This window comes from Chrysemys picta, chromosome 4 (assembly GCF_011386835.1).
Source record: "Chrysemys picta bellii isolate R12L10 chromosome 4, ASM1138683v2, whole genome shotgun sequence".
Lineage (NCBI taxonomy): Eukaryota > Metazoa > Chordata > Testudines > Emydidae > Chrysemys > Chrysemys picta.
The window spans coordinates 97,061,117-97,077,492 of record NC_088794.1 but is presented as its reverse complement, the minus strand read 5'-3'; the positions used below and the strand labels follow the sequence as shown (position 1 = coordinate 97,077,492).

The 16,376-nt window shown below is 42.4% G+C and overlaps 1 protein-coding gene across 1 annotated transcript in view; it reads right to left on the bottom strand.

The window, feature by feature from the left end:
• Window positions 1-1,204: 1,204 nt before the first annotated feature.
• Window positions 1,205-16,376, bottom strand: part of GPR176 (G protein-coupled receptor 176) — an 89,059-nt gene continuing 73,887 nt past the window's right edge. Inside the window, exons 2-3 of the mRNA XM_005303991.5 lie at window positions 6,472-6,724; window positions 1,205-4,436 (exon numbers count right to left, since the gene is read on the bottom strand). Coding sequence (XP_005304048.2) covers window positions 3,326-4,436; window positions 6,472-6,724 — 1,364 coding nt within the window. The 3' untranslated portion in view covers window positions 1,205-3,325. The remainder of the gene's footprint in view (window positions 4,437-6,471; window positions 6,725-16,376) is intronic.

The following is a 16,376-nucleotide window of genomic DNA, read 5'->3' as shown; positions in this document are numbered from 1 at the left end:
ACACAACAGCCCAGAGGAGAGTGCTTGGGTGGCTAACAGGCTGGTGGTGTGAGGGAGCTGACACCCAGGTAAGTATAAGCAAGTCTCTCTCACGCTGGAGGCAGGGGCGTAACCAAGTGACTCACAGTCCTGGGTACCCCAAGAACTATCACAGGTATGTGTTAATTTCTTTGTGTGTTTGTTGACAACCCTAGAAGAGGTGGACTATCTGGGGCTCTGCTGGAGATCTGAGACTCTCGTGACTGGAATAATGTGGTGGAACACCTGGACAGTGCAGAGCAGAGGCTTAGGTAAATGCATGGGGCTGCTCCAACATTTAGGAGGCACCCTGATGAAAGAATGTAGTGACAAGCCTATGATGATGATGACTGTTCCTGGTGATCTATCCTGAGTTTAAACAAGCACCCTAAAAGTGAAATACTCCCTAGCTCATTATCACTCACCTGAATTATGTATTGTTCTTTGACTACAGTTCTATCAGAGTGTTGATTGCTTATAGTCTGACTAAAGCATCTGTATTATGCCCTATCCAGGGGCTCATTCCTTCTCTGAACACAAAAGATGTGCTTTCATACATTTCTCTGATTCTCACAGAAGTTCAAATGGATAAACTCTGCTGCAAAAATGACTAAAATAAAATGCTTCCAGCTATCATTTATATTCCAAAGCAATTCTTAAAGTGTAAAAAAATGCATCCTAATCAAATTTGTTTCCTGAAACAATGCAGTGTCCCAAGTGGCAGTTTGAAAAAAATACAAGCCAGCTTCTAAATACATTCAGTGTGAATGGAAACATATATGTTTGTCTTCATAATGAAAAACAACCAAACCAGGTCACCCTCCAAAACAATCCAGGATTAAAAAGGCCAAATTCATGCCTGATGTAAGTCTATTGAATTTGACTCCATATTAATCATTGTTATATTGAATGTGAAAGTAGGAATGGGCAAAACCAAGGGTGGCTTTGTTTTTTCAAGGGAGGTTCAGAGCTGGGTTCCATTTTATCTGAAGTCCCAAGTTTGGAGGAAGGGGAAAGGTTCAGATGAAGACTGCTAGCTTTGGCTCATGCCTACTAGGAAGTAGACCACAAATGTTTAATTTAACCAAAAGCTTATAAGAAAGATGCAGCAGCTGACAGCTTTCTTTTTTAGATGTGTTGTTAATAAAGGCTGCTGATTTAGTAACTCTGAAAAAACAAACACACATTCCATTGTAATATTTTATCAACACTTACAAAATATAACTAGCAACGGTGATTCTCAACATTTTCCATCCTGGGACCTTCCACTCCCTTCCACTAGCCAGACCCCATTCCCATATAGCTAAATCGGAAGAGCAGGGTGGTTGTGACCTGTTTGTGACCCACCTGGGGTTGTGGCCCCCAGACTGAGAACCCCTAAACTAGCATAGCAACAAACCTAAAAGGAGAGGATGAGAAATATTGTTTACAATGGAGTTTAAAAACCACTCTTCACATTTTTGTTAAAATGTTTGCTTTGAGTGACTTGTAGACATGAATCACCCTTAGCTCCCTCTGAAACCACTGTCCTGCTTCAGATGTGTCTAAGGAAGAACAGTTATTCATCAAGCTCTACCTAGGCAGAATTTTTTCTTTCTTTTAACACTGGGCTGGTCAGATTTGGCAAGTTATTTTAAACTAGACGATACATTTTAAAGAAAACTACTTACTAAACAGGCAGTAGGCTACAGGTGAGGGCTTGGCATGCACCAAAGATCTAAACTACAGACAGAGAACAAGTGCGCACAAAGAGTACTAGGGTATCATCACTCTGTGCTTTTGATAAACTACAGTGTGAGACAACAGCAAATGCAGAGATGGAAGAAAGGAAGGGCTGCTTGCAACTGAATAAGGATTAAAGTTCCAGGGGTACAGTAGTTTTAAGGTTGTCTTACAGACTGTCACAGTTTAAAATTCACATTCAAGACACGCAAAACAATACATCTGTAATCAAGGAGGAAGGTGAGCTACAGTACAATGCCTGAGCACTCCTAGATAGACTAGCTTGTTGATAGAATGGACAGTTTGGTTCTGATTCACAAAGGATTTAGGCACCAGGAGTGGAAATCTGCTGTGAAAGTCATACATTGGATGATCTAGTAAGAGATGAGTGGTGTAAATTACAATTAGCATATTTGGGGTTTATGCCCACCACTAAAAGGAAATTTAGGGGTTGTGATGTCTCCCTACTCCCGCCAAAGGTAAAGAATGGCACTTACATTTATTCCATTTGGGGGCTAATCATCAGCTTGCTGCAACATCACTTTTTTGCAAGGTATTACCATTTCTGCACCTTGGGAAATGCAGGCAAATAAAGGCAATACCTTGTGTTTTCACAAAACAGTCAAAAGAAGAGGGCACAAGCAGACCACTCTGCAGGCACATATTTACCCAGGACTCTGGCTGTTTACAGCATGCCGAAATCATGCACCCAATAGGCATATGCACCATGCACATCACCATGGGATCTAACTGCCATTGGCTCATGCCCTCAGCACATCTATGCATGCTCCTTTGGGAAGAAACTGTATCACATGGTCTACTTTTCATTAAACTACAGGAATGCATTTGTTTTTAAAGGGAGGAAATGACTATTTTAGAAGTTTTTTTCTGTTAATTTTTAAACAATTTGGGGGGCCTCCTATACCACGAATTGGGCTTCCTCATGCTAGTTGATCCTTTTTAAGCCAAAAGTGAGCATACTTTAACTGAGAAAGTAACTGGGCTACAAAAGGAAGAGAAGAGCAACATGTATAAGAAACCTATGGGCTGATCCTGACATGGCATTTTTTTTTTTTACTTTGCTGTAAGAGGTCAGCTAAAGAGAAAGGGCATCTTTTTATATTTCATTAATGAAACTCTCAGAAACTTGCTGTGTCCACTTTTGTGTAGAAGGGGCATGGCCTAGCTATTTTGTGCTCCCTGAAGTCCTGCCTATTGGCTTGCTGCTGCAACACAGAATAGTTATGTTTTCATTTTACTAAACACTGGAGTGCCCAGTAAATCAGCTGCCAGACCACAACGTGAAAGTTTCACAGGAAATGTACACAAAGCCATACATACCCTTTGGAAGTGAATCAGACCTGTACTGCTGTCTGGATTTCACAAATAAAGCAGGAATGACATCAGTAGATATTTAATGAAAACACATTCATAAGGAACACTTCTGTTATATGTTTCCCTTTTGTTTTTTTATGTATTTGGCACAAAAATCAGGCTGTAACAAATTTCAGCATAACAATGATCCATGGGATCACATGTACAGTAGAAAGTGGCCTTCCTTTGTTATTCAGAGCTCCTGCTCCTACTAGGAATCCACCTTGGGAAAGATACTGACTTTATTGTTCCTGCTGATTTTTCTTTCTGCTTTACACTTGGGTTGCTTTGTCTGGATGAGCTCTTCAGGGGTATTCCCCAAGGGAGGCAGCAGTCGCTTCTTACTATTCCGATTTTCTGAGAGCCACTGTGGAGGCAACTCAAAAGGCCCAAAGCCAAACTGCATTGAATATTTGTCATTAACCAGATCTGCTTCTGTTGGCATGGCAGGGGCCACCTGAGCAGCTGAGTCTGCAATGCTGTGTTGTAGACATTTCTGAACTAACGTCTGTTCTACCTCTAAACTGGTGGTAGGGATTTCCTTTTGCTGAAAGTCACCAGAACCAATGGATTTTGTTTCATTCTCCTCATCATCCTCTGTTGGCTTGAAGATTTGCTGCTGCCCAATGTGAAACATCTCCAGAAGCTGGCTACCAGAGCGGACATTGGGCTCCAAGTTGGTATCTGCAACACTCCCAGCGCTGATAATGTTCCTCCTACTATACCTCCGGTGTAGCTGCACTATTGTCCCCACTAAGCACTTCCGTACAGATTTGTTTACAGTCAAAAAGAGCAAAGGATTGGCTAGCAGGGAGACTTTAGGCAACCAGATGGCAGTGAGGAACAAGAATACTGAAATATCTGGTATGTTGAGTATGGTGCGGTAAATCACCAGAGTCACGTAGGGAACGCTGCAGAAAATAAAGATCATAACCATAGAGAGCAGCATGGCATGAAGCTCAGCTTCTCTCTGGGAGGCATAGGGAATAGAAATAGTGTTCTGAGGGGTTCTTAAGGCAGCTATGATGACTTTTTTCTTTTGGCTGGCACTCAGTGCTCTGCGGATAAGAATCATAAAAAAAAACACCACGGCCACTGGTACAATAACAGTGGTGATGTTATAAATAATGACATACACCAAGTGGCCTAGGGAGTAGCTCCAGGATCCTGTGCAGGTGGACATGGCATAAATATCAGAAACATTGGTCACAGCAAATACAGGAATGCTGGCCACCACGGCATGGGCCCAGATGTAGATAACCAGGTCTCGAGACTTCGCATCAGATATCTTTCTTTCCAATGGGTATAAAACTGAGTAGTACCTGCCAAAAAACAAGGACAGTTTAAAGAGATGTGAATATATGTATTGATTGTTTAGGATCATACAGTCAGAGAATCATAGGATTAGAAGGGACTTTGAGAGATCATTTAATCCAGTCCCCTGCACTCATGGCAGGACTAAGTATTATCTAGACCATTCCTGACTGGTATTTGTCTAACCTGCTCTTAAAAATTTCCAGTGCTGGAGATTCCACAATCTCCCTCGGCAATTTATTCCAGTGCTTAACCACCCTGACAGTTAGGAAGTTTTCTAATGTCCAACCCAAACCTTCCTTGCTACAATTTAAGCCCATTGCTTCTTGTCCTGTCCTCAGAGGTTAAGTAAAAAGAAAAATTCTCCCTCCTCCTTGTAACAACCTTTTATGTACTTGAAAACTGTTATCATGTCCCCCATCAGTCTTCTCTTTTCTAGACTAAACAAACCCAGTTTTTTCAATCTTCCCTCATAGGTCATGTTTTCTAGTTTGTCACTTTTCTCTGGACTCTCCAATTTGTCCACGTCCTTCCTGAAATGTGCTGCCCAGAACTGGACACAATACTCCACTTGAGGCCTAATCAGCGCAGAGTACAGTGGAAGAATTACTTCTCGTGTCTTGCTTACAACACTCTTGCTAATACATCCCAGAATGATGTTCGCTTTTTTTGCAACAGTGTTACACTGTTGACTCATATTTAGCCTGTGGTCCACTATGACCCCAGATCCTTCTCCACAGTACTCCTTCCTAGGCAGTCATTTCTCATTTTGTATGTGTGCAACTGATTGTTCCGTCCTAAATGGAGTGCTTTGCATTTGTCCTTATTGAATTTCATCCTATTTACTTCAGACCATTTCTCCAGTTTGTCAAGATCATTTTGAATTTTAATCCTATCCTCCAAAGCACTTGCAATCCCTCCCAGCTTGGTATTATCTACAAACTTCATAAGTGTACTCCAGTTTATAAGCCAGTCTCCTGGCTTGAAGGAGGGAGATAAGGATAGTGTTTTGGTAGCTGTCTGAGTGTGATGTGGGTTGCCAAATGACTACCAGTTTCTGCTTTCTCTTAAACAAGAGTCTGGCTTTACAGGTCTGGCTCTAGAAAAGAACTGAAGATCCACACCTGGGAAGCACATGATCAGTGATAAGGCAATAGCTATCCCTACCATACCTGGGATTATATTACATTTTTGATTGGATTTATGTTCATTAAAAATAACTTAATACTGGTCTTGAAACTTCCAAGTGGCTCTCTCATAATTTTTTTACCTCCATGCACATTGCATTTTCTTTCCATTTACTTTATCCTCTCCCATCTATACCTACCTAAAGAGAGTGAGAAAACTGTGGAAATAACATGATTGCTGCCATCACACCGTTCATTCTGCTTGTGCTTTGTACCCCGTTCTCCACCCTAGGTCTGTCTGGTCTATTTATATTGTATGTTCTTTGAGGCAGGGACCATCTTTTTGTTTTATGTTTGTACAGCGCCTAGTACAATGGGTCCCGGTCCATGACTGGGGCTATGACTATGGTAATACAAATAGTAATTTTGTAAAACAAAAATGTGTATTTTGCTCACAGAACCACTCATGTGAAACTGTACTTTTCCCTGTTAATAGAGATCTGCCTCAAGATGGGTGGGATCAGAAAGTATTAATCACATAATTAGTGAGTTAATGGACAAGTATCCATGAAGTTTGTTCAGCCCAAAGACTTAGTAATAAGAAGGATTAATGACAGGAGGAATAAGAGGATAGAAGCATGTTTGAAGATACATCTGCATATCAAAACCCTTTGTGAAGTCCATAGATATCAGGATAAACTGAAATGAAACTGTTCCACACAACAGAGATTAATCTTTATATCCATACTTGTGTGCAAGGAAATTGAACTTTGTGGACACAAAGCTGGGATGGAGGCTGTTGATATATTGGCATAAGGCACCATTAAACAATATTTAACATTCAGATGTGTGTAATTAAGCGGGGAAGGAAATAAAGAAAACCAAGGACAGGATGTTTGTAAATTTGATTTCTTACCTGTCCAAAGCAATGGCAGGAAAACTAAGGATGGTCACTGAGCAGAAGACTTTATGCAAGAACTTGACAATTTTACAGAAGAGCATGGTGTAGATCCACCAACAGCAGTGTGGACTGGCACTAAGGACAATATCAAAAGGCACACAGACTAGACTGGCACAGATCCCAGAGCAGGCCAAGTTCTTAATGAAGCGGTTTGTTACTGATTTAAATACTGATGTTCTGCAGGTCGACCACAGCACCATGAAGTTTCCTGGGAAAAGGGGAAAGAAAAAGACAAAATACAAATCCATACTTTTGACTAATTTGAATGTTTCAAAGTACTGCAAATAAAAGCACTTGTTTAGAATTAGCTATATATCTTTGGTTCTGTCTAATATTTGTATTATGTAAGCAGAGCAAGACCATGTATGTATGTGCATGCACAATTGGCCACAAAGAGTTCAGTTTCCAAACATAGGTGGTTAACTAGGATGCTCAAACCATGCACTTAGATGCTTAAACTGACACATAGGTGTTTCAAATGGGCAGTTTGTTTTGAGTATCCAAATATGGAAATCTATTAAGGTACCCACATTTCAAAAAATTGGCACACAGTATTTTTAAAGATGGATATACAGAGTAAGAAAACAAAGATTCCAGGTAAAGCTGATTTTACACTACTAGTCTGGGTGTGAAAATGGGTCAGCAGCCTGCTTTATTTACTACCTCTGGAGACCTTGGTACAAGCTTACAGTAGTGCATTGAGGCCTGTGTTAGGCGACAAATGAATGAATTTATCTTCATTTACTTTTCAATTTATGGGATTCCATGTAGACAATAATGTCTAATTATACCAAGGGAAAAAAAGAGAAGAGAAACACACAAAATGGAATCAACCAAGTTTTTCCAATATTCAAGATACTGTATATATAGTCTACAGTTTGAAGAGAAATGTGGGATGAGAGAGCGGGGAGGAAAAGAAAAAGGAAAGGTAGAAATCAACATTAGTTCAGATAGTATTTATCACTGATCATACTCTACTTCTGACACAAAAAGTCTGACATCAAAGACTCGGTTCTTCCTGAATAACCTCGACAGTAACTAATAATACATAATGTTATGGCAGGTGTCACCAAGTGGTGCTTTTGTACATAGTCTTTCAAGTTCTTTTTCTTTAGTGTGCAACATAATGTTCAGTCTTGGGAAGACATGCTGTGCTGTTGTTAGTATTTCTTAGGCAGGGTTCTCTGTAGGAGGTAGTTTCTGTAGAGAGGGAGTTTTGTGAACAGCAGAAAAGTTTGCTATCTGCCTTTGGCTTTGATTAAAATAAATTCTTGAGGCAGTAACTCATGTTGCTGCTGGGCTGAGATTCCTGGAAAAAGGGACTGACTGCCCTCCATGCTGTCTGACCACCTTTGTTCTAGAACTGATGTATGGGTATAAATAAAACAAGTTGCACTTAGCATATACTCAAAATTCTATGTCACTGATATCTTCTCCACTGGGCAGCTGACCTGCAAGGCTCCAGATATTTGTTACTTCTCAACAGAAGCATGACACTTGTGTCAGAAAAGGACACTGGTGTCAGAAGAAGGGACAACACCAGCATGCCATTTTTCAGGATGATTGTAGACCCTAAAATCCCATCATGTTTCCCCTAATTTTAAACAGAACCAGTAACAGAACACATATACCCAGTGACAAGACATATACCCACTACAACTAGAGAGCTGCATTTGCCAACCTTTTCAAAAGTGGCTCAGAAATATCACCCACAAAGCTTATCACCTAACACACAGAAAGACTTATATGCTAAAAACAGAAGGCGAGAGAAATATCACTGCCCCTGCTGAAGGCACAACCAATCCAGTTGGGTAGTTGGTTTCACAAGAAGTTGTTAAAGGCCCACAGCTGTCATTGTACAGAGAAGGACTCCTTACCCATGACATTAAAATCTCACAGCAGCAGCACAACGGGAAAGGAAGCAATTTGCCTTTGTGGCACGTAGTGCTGGGTCCCTCCTGTTGCACACACACCAAAAAACTCAGATACGAGATTGAGCATAATCAGATTACAAGAGAGAGATTTTTACAGAAAAGAGGACATTCCCTAATAGGAAAAGCACAACCAGAGATCACAACTAGTGTTAACAGACAGATAGAAATGCCATTGAGTTGAGTGTAGGTCCTTGCTTCATTCTGCCAACTAGCTTTTTAGAAACTAGCCAGTATCTTTATTGTATCATTTCAGAAAAGTGTGCAGTATAACTTCTGAAATATTCCCCATTGATGTGCTGTATAGGATTACAATAAATAAATAAATATAACTCTTACACCATACAATTGATATAAAATTGAATGATCTCTTATTACCCAAATTCCTATTTGTTAGCTGACAAAATATTTAGCTAAGTATTTACTATTTGATGTGTTTAAAAATGGAATCATCATCTAGTTTTGGCAGGTGCCTTGGGCATGATAAAATATTCACCAAGCAGCATTCAATCAGCTGTGTTTAAAGCGTCCTAAAGCACTAGGAGGTATTCAGTCAATCATATCACTTGCTCAACAAAGTATTCCTAGTTATTCCTATCCTCCAGTTATTAAAGGAGGACACTTCAGACAGTAACAACATACTATTAGGATGCCCTGGAGCAGGGGAGAAGCGGATAGCTTTGTTTGTAAATTGAACCCATTTACCTATTTTGAATTTCTTTAGTAGCTCTTCACAGTAAATCACTAAATCACTGCAAGGTTCACCTCTGTTAGAATGAATACAAATAAAGAAGTTGAGAAAGAAAAGCAACCAGCGGGAGTTTTTATGGTTCAGACACTGTAGGACAGTCTGATTCTAGAGAGACAGCCTTGGAGTCAGCCTTGGAGTCAGTCATGAGTTATCATATGATTTCTTCCATTGGGAGGTATAGAGGAAATGAAAATAGCACAAGTCCTGACCAAACCTGGATGATGAGTGGGAGGAGTAGAGCCCACAAGCATCGTTCCTCTCTCTCTCTCTCTCTAAGATGGAGGAATCCTCTACCTATACATGATGCAACTGGACCCCCACATGTTTGGTGGGTCATGTCAAACATAGCTTGGGGACAGAGCTGAGTGCAAGCACTCAAAAGGGTATTATACCTCCAAAACCAATGGTTTTTCAATGGAAAATTAATCAGGCACTAATGCTACTCAGAGAAGCATTAACTTTATTTGTACTTGCAGCCATGGCTAACTAGCTCCTAGGCGAGCCAGGCTACCAGAGGAGAATAGGACATTGGGCATTATGCATGGAGTGGCAAGCTCTCCATGCCGATTCCTTGAAATCAGCAGATTTTCCACCATATGCCACAAAGCCTTCGCCTCAGAGAAAATAAGGCACTGAAAACTCCACGCAGGAGTCAGATAGTATGGAGACGATCAAAGCCTACATAGTGAACTGCACAGTTTTCCATATCAGTTTTGCTCACCCATCATCCATTTATTTTCATGGGAGAGGATGACAGTGTTCTAGGTGACTGAGTTATTTAACTAGCATTACAGCAGTCTGTGCTTTGAGTCTTTTCTATAGTTGTATAGCTGGAGTTGTCCCTTTTCTGTCTACGTTCCTCTGTCATTAGCTGTTGGAATTTGTGAAAGATCCCAGACTACTATCAGTATTCTGGCTAGTTTATAGCTCCATGTTTCAGGTCATAACAGCTGAAACTTCTATAGACATTTTCTATCAAAGGTTATTTTCCTAGGTGCTTTGGATGATAACTCATCTAGAGCCAGGCCATCTTGGGCTTACATTTCATAAACTACACCAGATTACCAGATTGTGTTAGTCAGTTCTTGGATGGGAGACTTCCATAGGAAGCGGTGCTGGTGATTCAATAGATGGCACTGTCCCCTCAGTACTAAACTAATGTACAGGCATCTCTTATGGCAACCTTGGTATAGCAAGTCACTTAGGCCTGGTCTACACTATGACTTTAATTCAGATTTAGTAGCGTTAAATCAAATTAACCCTGCACCCGTCCACACAACGAAGCCATTTATTTCGAAATAAAGGGCTCTTAAAATCGATTTCTGTACTCCACCACGACGAGCAGAGTAGCGCCAAAATCGATATTGTCATTTCGAATTAGGGTTACTGTGGCCGCAATTCGATGGTATTGGCCTCCGGGAGCTAACCCACAGTGCACCATTGTGACCACTCTGGGCAGCAATCTGAACTCAGATGCACTGGCCGGGTAGACAGGAAAAGCCCCGTGAACATTTGAATTTCATTTCCTGTTTGCCCAGCGTGGAGAGCACAGAGAGCTCATCAGCACAGGTAACCATGCAGGCCGATAATCGAAAAAGAGCACCAGCATGGACTGTACAGGAGGTACTGGATCTGATCGCTATATGGGGAGAGGATTCAGTGCTAGCAGAACTTCATTCGAAAAGACGAAATGCTAAAACTTTTGAAAAAAATCTCCAAGGGCATGATGGAGAGAGACCACAATAGGGACTCAGATCAGTGCCGCGTGAAAGTCAAGGAGCTCAGACAAGCCTATCAAAAAACAAAGGAGGCAAACGGTCACTCCGGGTCAGAGCCGCGGACATGCTGCTTCTACGCCGAGCTGCATGCAGTTCTAGGGGGGGCTGCCACCACTACCCCACCTTTGACCGTGGATTCCAAGGCGGGGATAATCTCATCAGCTACACCTGAGGATTCTGCAGACGGGGAAGAGGAGGAGGAGGGGGACGAGCTTGCGGAGAGCACCCAGCACTACGTTCTCCCCAACAGCCAGGATCTTTTTCTCAGCCTGACTGAAGTACCCTCCCAACCCTCACAAGCCAGTATCCAAGACCATGACCCCATGGAAGGGACCTCAGGTGAGTTTACCTTTTAAAATATAAAACTTGTTTTAAAAGCAAGCAATTTTTAATGATTACTTTGCCCTGAGGACTTGGGATGCATTCGCGGCCAGTACAGCTACTGGAAAAGTCTGTTAACGTGTCTGGGAATGGAGCGGAAATCCTCCAGGGACATCTCTATGAAGCTCTCCTGGAGGTACTCCAAAAGCCTTGCCACAAGGTTTCTGGGCAGTGCAGCCTTATTCCGTCCTCCATGGTAGGACACTTGACCACGCCATGCTTGCAGCAAGTAATCTGGTATCATTGCATGACAAAGCCTGGCAGCGTATGGTCCCGGTGTTTGCTGGCATTCAAGCAACATCCGTTGTTTATCTTGCTGTGTAATCCTCAGGAGAGTGATATCACTCATGGTAACCTGGTTGAAATACAGGAATTTAATTAAGGGGACAGAGGTGGCCGTTCCTACTGGGCTGTTTACCTGTGGCTGAAAAGAAATCCTTCCCTGCAGTTAGCCAAGCGCAGTGTGTGTAGGGGGGGGAATTGGCCCAGAGCTTTTCGCGTTTGGCTAGCAGGGATCTTCCCTGATACCAGCCACATGGTCGGGGGAGGGATAAAGCGATCATCCAGAGAATTGGATGGGGGTGTGGGGGGGTTAGTTTGTTTTCTGCTGCTGAAGGTTAACAGGAAAACCACAGCAGTCAACGGGCTTTGCTTGGTATGTGGGAAAGGAGGGCGCAGAAGCCGAAAGACAATGGCTTACCATGGCCGCATGCAAGCCGAATTCTGTTGCCCGGACCTGCGTCTGTGATCTCTAGCAGCAAAGCCACAGGCACTCAATATTAAGAGGCAAAATGCGACCTTGCACAGAAATCACATGTGCTATGTAATGTGAATAGTGTTGGTCATCATGAAAGAGCATAAGCATCAGTCTGCAAAATGTATCTTTTTAAAAAATTCTCTCCTTTTTTCCCTCCCTCCAGCAGCTGCAAATTTTTCAAGCCTCCCTCCTCCGTCCCAAAGGCTATCTCAGATAAGGCGTCAGAAAAAGAAGATGCGAGACGAGATGTTCACAGAAATCATGGAATCCACCCACAGTGAAAGAGCTCATCTGAATGAGTGGAAGGACACGGTTTCAAAGTATAGGCAAGAAGCCAGTGAACGTGAGGACAGGAGGGACCAACGTGAGGACAGGAGGGACCAACGTGAGGAGAGAAGAGACGCTCAAGATGAGAGGTGTCGGCAGGAAGATCAGAGGAGGCAGGATGCAACGCTGGGGCTGCTGCGTGAGCAAACAGACATGCTCCGGCGTCTGGTGGAGCTTCAGGAACGGCAGCAAGATAACAGAGTGCCGCTACAGCCCCTGTATAATCCCCCTCCCCCCTCACCATGTTCCATAGCCTCCTCACCCAGACGTGTAAGAACGCAGGGGGGCGGAGGCTCCGTACAGCCTCCCATTCCACCCCAGTGGACAGCCCAAGCAAAAGGCTGTCATTTTTTTAACCTTTTTTTAGTGGCCTTTTCCTTCCCGCCGATCCTCCTCCCAAACCTCACCCGGGTTCTCTCCCTCTTTTTATAATCAATTAATAAAGAATAAATGATTTTTAAACAATTGTGACTTTATTTCCTTTGAAAGCAAGCTGGGGAAGGGGGAGGGTGGGTTCCTTACAGAGAATGAGTCAATAAAGGGGGCGGGTTTTCATGAAAGAGAAACAAACAGAAATTTCACACTGTAGCCTAGCCAGTCATGAAACTGGTTTTCAAAGCTTCTCTGATGCACAGCGCTTCCTGGTGTGCTCTTCTAATCGCCCTGGTGTCTGGCAGCCAGGCAATTTGCCTCAGCCTCCCACCCCGCCATAAAGGTCTCCCCCTTACTTTCACAGAGATTGTGGAGCACACAGCAAGCAGAAATAACAATGGGGATATTGGTTTGGCTGAGGTCTGAGCGAGTCAGTAACGATCGCCAGCGACCTTTTAAACGGCCAAATGCACATTCTACCACCATTCTGCACTTGCTCAGCCTGTAGTTGAACAGCTCCTGACTCCTGTCCAGGCTGCCTGTGTATGGCTTCATGAGCCATGGCATTAAGAGGTAGGCTGGGTCCCCAAGAATAACTATTGGCATTTCAACATCCCCAACGGTTATTTTCTGGCCCAGGAAGTAAGTCCCTTGCCGCAGCCGTTTAAACAGAGTAGTGTTCCTGAAGACGCGAGCGTCATGAACCCTTCCCGGCCAGCCCACATTGATGTTGGTGAAACGTCCCTTGTGATCCACAACTGCTTGCAGCACCATTGAAAAGTACCCCTTGCGGTTTATGTACTGGGTACCCTGGTGCTCCGGTGCCAAGATAGGGATATGGGTTCCATCTATCGCCCCACAGTTAGGGAATCCCATTGCAGCAAAGCCATCCACTATGACCTGCACATTTCCCAGAGTCACTACCTTTTGTAGCAGCACCTCAGTGATTGCTTTGGCTACTTGCATCACAGCAGCCCCCACAGTAGATTTGCCCACTCTAAATTGATTCCCGACTGACCGGCAGCTGTCTGGCGTTGCAAGCTTCCACAGGGCTATCGCCACTTGCTTCTCAGCTGTGAGGGCTGCTCTCATCTTGGTATTCTGGAGCTTCAGGGCAGGGGACAGCAAGTCACAAAGTTCCATGAAAGTGCCCTTACGCATGCAAAAGTTTCGCAGCCACTGGGAATCGTCCCACACCTTCAACGTTATGCGGTCCCACCAGTCTGTGCTTGTTTCCAGGGCCCAGAATCGGCGTTCCACGGATAGAACCTGCCCCATTAACAACATGATCTCCAAAGCACCAGGGCCCGCGGTTTGAGAGAATTCTGTGTCCATGTCCATGTCCATATCCTCATCACGCTTGTCGCTGCGCTGCCGTCGCCGCCTCCTCCTCCTCGCCTTGTTTTTCTGGTCCTGGCTCAGCATAAACTGCACGAGAACGTGCGAGGTGTTTACAATGTTCATGACTGCTGTCTTGAGCTGAGCGGGCTCCATGCTTGCCGTGGTATGTAGTCTGCAATGTTCACCCAGGAAAAAAGGCGCTAAATGGTTGTCTGCCGTTGCTTTCATGGAGGGAGGGGTGAGGCTGTACCCAGAACCACCTGCAACAATGTTTTTTTCCCCATCAGGCACTGGGATCTCAACCCAGAATTCCAATGGGCGGGGGAGACTGCGGGAACTATGGGATAGCTATGGGATAGCTACCCACAGTGCAACGCTCCGGAAATCGATGCTAGCCCCGGTACATGGACGCACACCGCCGAATTAATGTGCTTAGTGTGACTGCATACATTCGACTTTATACAATCTGTTTCCAAAATTCGAATTATATAAATTCAGATTAATCCCATCGTGTAGACATACCCTTACTGTTGTTTAAGATTTCAAACATGTTAGAGGAAAGGACAAAGCTGTATTTTAATTAAAAAGGAGAAATATAAATTCTTGTTTGATAGTAGTTCTTAATGGGCAAATATCTACAATAAAACAACACTACAACTGGCATTAGTTGGCAACCTTGCTGACATTCTGTGTGACTTTCAATGACAGGTAGATGCCTAACTCCCATTCAGGCCTTTGGAAATGTTTCCCAGCAACAATGAGGAAAGGTAATGGTCATCACTGGCCTCTGCAAGCTCCACTGAGAAATAGATCCTTTAAATGTAGAGAAAAAATTAAGTATGTAGTCTGCCAAACTAATTTAAATACAGTTAGTTTATCCACTTGTACTACTATAAATTTTAATACACAATAAATATCTTTATGCACTGTATATTCATTATGATGTATTTGTATGTAATAAATGGTTGCCTTAAGTAACCCCAACTTTTTTTTTTGTTCTGAAATTTTAGGGATACCAATGTAAGCAGAGTTACAATAATGAAAATCCACAGAGAAGTAGAGTCAGAAAAAAAAGTTACTACAAGAATGGGCTAATACATCACACTGAAAAATAGTCTGCTAAGTCAACAAATTCTGGCAAACATTTTTACATTGTTTCGTGTTCATGGAATCTATGGGGAGCAACATACTCAGAACTTTTATTATTATCAATAAAGTTGCATTCTGATTCAAAGTGGTGAAACAAGTAGAAACATATTAAACTCAGTTGTCAGCGCGTCTTTTTGCACACCAAGCTCCACCATTCTTAAATGTCTTTGCTAGACTCAAAGTGTTGATCCAGGCATTAAAATTAAACTGAGATAATTTTGTAACAACATCTCTTAATAATAACTCTAATTATAAGTAAAACCCTGAATAATATCTTTAACAAGCAGCAAGATGATCACAATAGAAACCAGAGATGGTCATCTAAAAGAAATATCTTTGCCACTAAGTCAGAATAAAGTTTTTATTCGCTGTGGATTTACTCATGAAACCTTAGCTAATGTACCCTGATGTATCTAGTCTTCACCTGGATACCAAATTATACTTTTGTGAACATTAGCTAGATCAGGATTGAAGAAAAACTCCCAATACAAAAAGAACAGGAGTACTTGTGGCACCTTAGAGACTAACAAATTTATTAGAGCATAAGCTTTCGTGGACTACAGCCCACTTCTTCAGATGCATACAGAAGTGGGCTGTAGTCCACGAAAGTTTATGCTCTAATAAATTTGTTAGTCTCTAAGGTGCCACAAGTACTCCTGTTCTTTTTGCGGATACAGACTAACACGGCTGCTACTCTGAAACCTCCCAATACAAAGCCCACACACTTCAAATCTGACTTCTTTTTCCTACTTCTTACTTTCATGAACTCTCACATCCCACCTAGAGTGGAATTCACTGGATGTAAGTATCTTTACAACAGTAACAAATACATTGAGATTGGTAATAGAACTGGTTGGAAAATAGGTTCCCCCACCCCCATGGACAATTTCATTGAAAACAAACATTGATACCTCCTCTTAAAAACCAACAATTTTCAATTTTCAGTAACAACCACAACAACAAATTATTTTTTTTATTTTTTTTTTAATTTTCTGATTTTTTTCCTTAATCAAAATAAAAGTCATATAGACTGACAGTATGCATCCTCTTTGCATATGGAAAATATAAAGCAA